This window comes from Beta vulgaris, chromosome 9, assembly GCF_026745355.1.
Source record: "Beta vulgaris subsp. vulgaris cultivar EL10 chromosome 9, EL10.2, whole genome shotgun sequence".
NCBI lineage: Eukaryota > Viridiplantae > Streptophyta > Magnoliopsida > Caryophyllales > Amaranthaceae > Beta > Beta vulgaris.
The window spans coordinates 34,984,834-34,992,332 of NC_079210.1; the positions used below are offsets into that span (position 1 = coordinate 34,984,834).

Below are 7,499 nucleotides of genomic sequence, written 5' to 3' on the forward strand. Positions count from 1 at the left end.
TTTTTAGATCATATGGATTAAATGTTTTTGTGTATGATCCAAAGAAGTGTGAGAGATTTATTGACGTAAAGTATGTTAGAGTTGACTTCGGAAGATCGTATTAGTTCTATGGAAATAGCATTACAAACCGTGTTCAAATATTTGTTATATACTTCTTTATTTATGACTTCGCTGTATCTTGATTGCAAATGTCTCGTGAAATCTTGATTACAATTGTTTCATAAGATAAGTTTAAATCTGTAAATACATTTTTAAGCCACTGAAAAGATGTTCTGGTTGGACAGTGTGTACTCGGTTTTCCTGATTTTGTTCTTGGAACCTGTCCTGGTGGGGGCAGAGTTCATTGTTAGTGATCTTGCAGGTTCGTTTGTGTGGGAAGCTCAGAATGGAGTAAAAGGAAGAATTTAGGTATCAAGGCTATAAGTAGATGTAATGGTTCAGAGGTTGTATTTAGGATTATATATCCTTATTTGTGAATAAATTATTATATTTCTTTAGAAGTCGAGCAAGGTATTATGTAATATGTTATTTGGTTATTGAGGATAATTGTTGTGGGCCCTGACCCACAGGTCCAGGATCGTTTATAGGTTATGTTTCCGCTGCAAGTGAATGTAATTCGAGGTTATTAAGCGTTAATTGTAATTAGTGTATCTTAAGTGGATTTAGCTAGTAGCTCGAAAGTGCGGGCTGTTATAAACTCACTCTCAGACCTGCTACAAACATAACTTAGTTAGTGAGATTGTAATAGGTTGTGACAGAGTCGTTGCCATATTATAGTGAACTTGAGTTAAATATCGTATTTGATTGTGGTGTTTCCTACATAAGTTTGTTCATTTCGGTAAAAAAATACGCGTATTAGTTGCATTACAAGTAGAACTGATTAGTCAATGACTCAAATTTCTTTTATTTTTTGTAGCTTTGTATTTTTTAACTAGTTTTAAGATATGTGCATAATGCACGAGATTATTTATTGCTTTATTACTTATTTAAAGGAAATCGCATAATCACATTGACTTAACTTCATATATTACACAAAATCATAAAATATAAAGTATGAGTGGTGATGAACAAAAATTATAAATGGAATTTCCAAACCAATTTATATGTCTGCGAACACTTCCTTGTAAACTACATTTGTACAATGTTCTTTATCAAATGGAAGGATCTTGAGACCTTTTTTTTTCTCGTAACTCTGGAAACGACCATATAAAATTGTTCATAGCTGAAAACATGTCTCATGAGATACATGCCTATATGAGACGGAGATTTTCCTTCACTTTTATTTATAGTTATATCAAAGCAAATCATTAAAGGAAATTGTCGTCTCTGAAATCCGATAGGAAATTTAGTAGAGTTAGACGGGGTTAGTGTCATTTTCGGGATAAATATTTTTTCTTCGACATTGCTTCTAGAAATAACAGTAACTTCCCATGCATCGTGCAAACTGCATGGGAAATTTTTTTTGTCTTATAAATTGAAAGATTTTAAGAAGTTTGTTCTAAATAAAATCATGATAGTGAATATTAACTTCAGATTTAAAATTTCATTAGCATGTATTGAGATTATTTTAGAAACTAACTTATAACCCGTGTTTTCAGTTGATGATGTTGTTAATGCCATGGTGGATCCCGTAAAGTTGATAAAAATAGTATTTGATAGAAATAGTTAATAGAAATAGTATTTGCTCTGTCTATTGCTTCCCATAAAGTCTCAGATAAAATTACTATTTGCACTACCAATAACACTCAGGTATACACCAGTTTCAACAACCATTTATGGCAGTCTTGTTCTAGCTTCTTACAACACTGATGCATCATATTTGGCCATACACTGGTCACTGTCCACTTAGCCAGATTTTAATTTATACCCGTTCATCTATCAAATAGATAATATTAAAGTTAGGAATATAAAAAATTAGTATATACATAAACGTAAATTTTAATTTGCTATTAGACTCGTGCATATTGTACGAGAAATTTTATTCCATAAATTTAAGATTTTATGATGTTTTTTCCTAAATCATTGTATAAATAGTATCTTGTGATTTAAAATTTTATAATCATGTATTAAAATACTTTGAAAATGGCTTATGACCTGTGTGTTTAGCAGTTGATGTAGTTAATATCATTGTGGATCACGTGACCCACTATTCTTCTTTTAAAAAAAGTTGATTGAAATTTTTTCGCTTTGCCTACTACTTCATTTAGAGGATTATATCACAATTTGATCACCTTTCATATGCAGCCATTGAGCCACTTTTGTTCCCCCTACTTACAGTCTCTCTCACCTCCCTATCTTGCTGCCTTGCACCATCATTGCGTTAGGCTACCCACCAGACACCATTGTTTGCAATAATCTACATGTACTTAGCCTTTTTCCATTCACTTTAATTTGCATATATTTTTTCTGTTAATTTTGTAATTTGTTAATGGGTTTTTGTTAATTTGCAAAGAGGTAAGTTATCCTCCTAGGTATTGTAAAATTAGAAAAATTTAGATGGGTGTGGTGAAAAACTTAAAGTTGTGGTACCAATGTGCCCATTGGCTTGAAATTAATTAATTTTTAGTTTTATATTTGAAAACTCGTGTTTTGAGTATCTTGTATTAGTTCGTCTTTAATTTTATTGTGTTTTTTTTTAATGAAAACACATTTTTATGAATATCGTTCAAATCTCGAAACTTTTATGAACTTTTAAATTCATGCATTGATTATTGATTGACATTTTGTTGTGGATGTGGAAGTTGATGACTCACCAGCTGTAAAATCCTGGATCCGTCACTAAATGTGTTATACGATATTGACATATGCCTTATTTGGAATAATAAGTATAATACTCTCTCCATATTATTTTGTTGTTTCTGGATTCCCCGTTGGGAACTTTTAATATGTTGTTCCTATACTAAATCTTTTCATACATAATGTAATTTTATGACGTAAATCTCCATTGGTTTTAAGTTGCAATAAACTTGTTCACACTAATGATCAATATTTAATCTTTTACTTCTTAAAATTGTGTGTTATTGGTTGCCTAGCAGATTAATCAAAGGCTTACAATTTTTATTTTAGTTCATTTTATTTTATTCATAATAATGGAAACTTTCCCATTTTGAAAGTTGTATTGGTTTTTCCAATTCCAAAATAGGAACAATAAAAGGAAATAAGGGAGTAATATTTTCACCAAAATGATTTTTAAAGTTTGTTACTACTTTGCTAAAAAATTATATTCATTTGAACATATTGCTATCTTCCAGTGTAGGTTGCACGCTAAATTAGTATTCCAATATGCTTGAGTATTAATAGCATTTTAAAGTATACTTAATTTCAGCTAATGTCTTTTCATATTTAGTGCTACATTGTACTCCCTCCGTTCTCTTTTGTTCTTCTCATTTAGAATTTTGACACTCTTCACAGTTGAAAATAATCTTCTAAATTATTTTCAACGTATGATATAAAAATATAGTCACGTGGGTCTTGTTTGATTCGTCTCAATGAGTACTTTATTAATATTTAATCATTATAATTTTTACTAATACACAATAAAAGATATTTAAGGTCAAAGATGTACATTGAGAAATTTGGAAGTCAAAATAGGAAGAACAAAAGAAACAGTGGGAGTATAAAGTCATAGATACTATTTATATCACAATCTAAATTAGTCTACTAAAAGTTACACCAGAAATATGCGCATGTATCGTCACTTCCTATTAGATTTTGATTCTCCCTTCTACATATAGCAAGAAATTACACTATATAAACAGTCAATTGGTTTATCTTTAATATATATAATAGAAGCAATTTAACAACATCTATAGAAAATAAATAAGTAATCAAAACAAAGCTATAAATCTTACATTACGATTAATAAGAGGTTGGAGTATATCCTACGATCAAGTGCATAACTCAAAAGTTTTAAATTATTAATTATATCTAATATAGTTTAGGTAGTCATGATGCTTTTCTAGAAGCCAATCTTGACATGTAATATTAATAAATGATTTAATATTTACTACTGAACTTGTTTGGACTTATAGGGTCACACCTAAACTACAATGTCGATTAATTAGTCTATTGGAAACTAATATTCATTTATAATACAAATAAATAATCTATTGCTAAAATAAAATGAGATAATTGTAATATCTTCTTATTTAGTAAAATATCAATTATAGGGATAGTTGATTGTGTTGATCTTTGATTGATTGGAATCAATTAATTAAATGAGTAACAATATCAATCATGTAATGATTGATTGCCAATAAATAAGGAAAGCAATGTATCGTCTTTTTAGAAAGGATTTGCACGCATATTCAAGGGTGATAATGTAAGAATTTTTTACCATTCAATACATTTGTGCATTGCTTAGCCGTGAAAAAAAAAAAAAAGAGTGAGAGAAAATTTTGCTCTCTGAAATTTTACAACAGAGTATTATATCAAAACAATTATTTGTTTTAAGGTTCTAGCAAATCTAAAAGTCTAATCTTCATTGTGGTGGTGGACTACTTGTGGAGGTATTTCATTTGAGATTCTAGAGTTAACATCAAGGAGGCACGCTACAAAGGTACAATAACTTAACTCCATCATGTAGATTCATTATAGTATTTTTAGGATGTTCTTGGGAATAAGATTTTGTACAAATTGTTTGTATTTCCGCATCATAAATCCTTCGTAGCGTTCCTCGTTGATGTTAACTCTAGAATCTCAAATGAAAACCCTCCACAAGTAGTCCACCACCATAATGAAGATTAGGCTTTTTAGATTTGCTAGAACCTTAAAACAACTAATTGTTTTGATATAATACTCTCTTGTAAAATTTTAGAGAGCGAAATTTTCTCTCTCTCTCTTTTTCACGGCTAAGCAATGCACAAATGTAATGAATGGTAAAAAATTCTTACATTATCACCCTTGATACATGCGTGCAAATCCTTTCAAAAAGGATGATATATTGCTTTCCTTGTTTATAGGCAATCAATCATCACATGATTGATATTGTTACTCATTTAATTAATTGATTCCAACAGTCAAAGATTAACATAATCAATTATCCCTATAATTGATATTTTACTAAATAAGAAGATATTACAATTATCTCATTTTATTTTAGCAATAGATTATTTATTTGTATTATCAAATAATATTAGTCTCCAATAGACTAATTAATCGACATTGTATTTTAGGTGTGACCCTGTAGGTCCAAACAAGTTCAGTAGTAAATATTAAATCATTTATTAATATTACAAGTCAAGATGCTTCTAGCAAAGCATCATGACTACCAAACTATATTGGATATAATTAATAATTTAAAACTTTTGATTATGCACTTAATCGTAGGACATACTCCAACAATCTCCCACTTGTCCTAGAGCAAGTGGTGCTTTATAATTCCTTTGTCTTATATTGTTATATTTGAACATAAGGTAAGAAATCTTGTCATCCTTATGAAGTCCAGAATATTTCTCAGTCTCCAAGTTCAACTGTCAAACGAATGATTGAATCACAATCCATTCGAGTACGACCATGCATTTTACAGTTTAAACTCTCTGAGAGGCCAAAACAACATTCCTATGTAATAGGAGGAAAATTCCATCTTTTTTACCCTCTATCCTTCACACGACTCATAGCAACATGTACATTGCCTTTATAGTCTCATTTTACGGCACGACGTTTGACAATGCCAAAGTGTACTAGTCATCAATGTAAGTAATTAGTGGTAAACTCAAGTCTGAGGAATCAACTCATTTATATTTTAGAGAAACTTATGACATTCAGCTCTAAAGATTTCTCTATGTGGGTCAAATCCAATGTGTATTCACCAATTCACATTAATATAATTGATTAGACATCCAATGCCCCTATGATCCATGAAACATGATCATCAATCAATCTATAAACTAATCATTATAGGTCATTAATGTACCTACTTAATGACCTAGAAGGATTAGGTAATCATTTATTTTAGTTCACTTAATAGGGTTCCATAGTTGAGTCCTCGTACTCAACATCCTATTTAAAACAACTGATTACTTTGGACATTTGTTTTAATACTAAACGAATTTAAACAAACATATATTTATAAAATAATAAACATAAAACCTTTTATTTCAATAATGAAATACGTTCAATATTAAAAACAATATATCTCCAATGTTCCTAATTCCCATAGCTGAAATATGAGTCTCATGTTTCTGCTGAGAAAGTGGCTTAGTAACGGATCTGCAACATTGTATCCGTATGAACTTTACATATCCTAACATCTCCTCGATCAACTATTTCTCATCGAAACTCCGAGACATGTTTGGATTTTTGGTGTGATTTTAGTTCTTTTGCTTGTGCTATAGCTCCAATGTTATCACAATAAACATCCAAAGCACTAGCAATACCAGGAACCACTCCTAGTTCAGAAATGAACTTCTTTATCCAGACAGCTTCTTTTGCTGCTTCTGATGCAGCAATATACTCAGCTTCAGTTGTAGAATCTGCTATGGTGCTCTGTTTGGAACTTTTCCAACTCACCGCTCCTCCATTTAAACAAAATATGAATCCCGACTGCGATCGAAAATCATCCTTATCTGTTTGGAAACTAGCATCAGTATAACCTTTTATACCTAGCTCATCCTCTCCTCCATAAACTAAGAATTTTTCTTTAGTCCTGTTAAGGTACTTTAGAATATTCTTCACAGCAGTCCAATGGTCATCACCTGGATTTGCTTGGTATCTACTGGTCATGCTCAAAGCATAGGAAACATCTGGTCTAGTACATATCATGGCATACATGATGGATCCAATAGCTGACGCATATGGGATCTTGCTCATGCGGTCTTTCTCATCAGTCGTCGAAGGACACTGAGTCTTGCTCAGACTTATGCCATGAGACATGGGTAGAAAACCTCTTTTACAACCTTTCATATTGAACCTAGTCAGAACCTTATCAATATAAGTTTCTTGACTTAGTCCAATCATTCTTTTAGATCTATCTCTATAGATCTTAATGCCTAGTATGTATTGAGCCTCACCAAGATCTTTCATTGAGAAACACTTTCCAAGCCATATCTTTACAGACTCTAAGCATGGGAATGTCATTTCCAATAGAAGTATGTCATCTACATACAAGACCAAGAAAACAATCTTACTCCCACTAACTTTCTTGTAAACACAAGATTCCTCTTCATTTATGAGAAAACCAAAACCTTTGATTGACTCGTCAAATCGGAGGTTCCAACTCCTTGATGCTTGCTTTAATCCATAAATGACTTTTGAAGCTTGCATACCTTTAAAGGTGCATTAGGATCAATAAAACCCTCGGTTGTGTCATGTACACTTCTTCTTCCAAAAAACCATTTAGGAAAGCGGTTTTAACATCCATTTGCCATATTTCATAGTCATAATATGAGGCAATTGCTAGAAGTATCCGAATAGATTTCAGCATAGCTATGGTGAAAAGGTTCATCATAGTCTATACCATGAATTTGTTTGAAACCTTGTGCCACTAGCCTAGCTTTATG

General features: G+C 31.3%; 1 protein-coding gene across 1 annotated transcript; it reads right to left on the reverse strand.

Annotated features, from left to right (window-relative positions):
* Positions 1–6,270: 6,270 nt before the first annotated feature.
* Positions 6,271–6,810, reverse strand: LOC130590208 (secreted RxLR effector protein 161-like). The gene has a single exon (XM_057392244.1). It carries the CDS (start codon positions 6,808–6,810, stop codon positions 6,271–6,273), a length of 540 nt encoding a protein of 179 aa, XP_057248227.1.
* Between the last annotated feature and the right edge of the window lie 689 nt (positions 6,811–7,499).

Bases quoted from the DNA above. Each gene is read 5' to 3' on its own strand.
- LOC130590208 (XM_057392244.1), bottom strand. From the start codon at position 6,810: ATGAGCAAGATCCCATATGCGTCAGCTATTGGATCCATCATGTATGCC.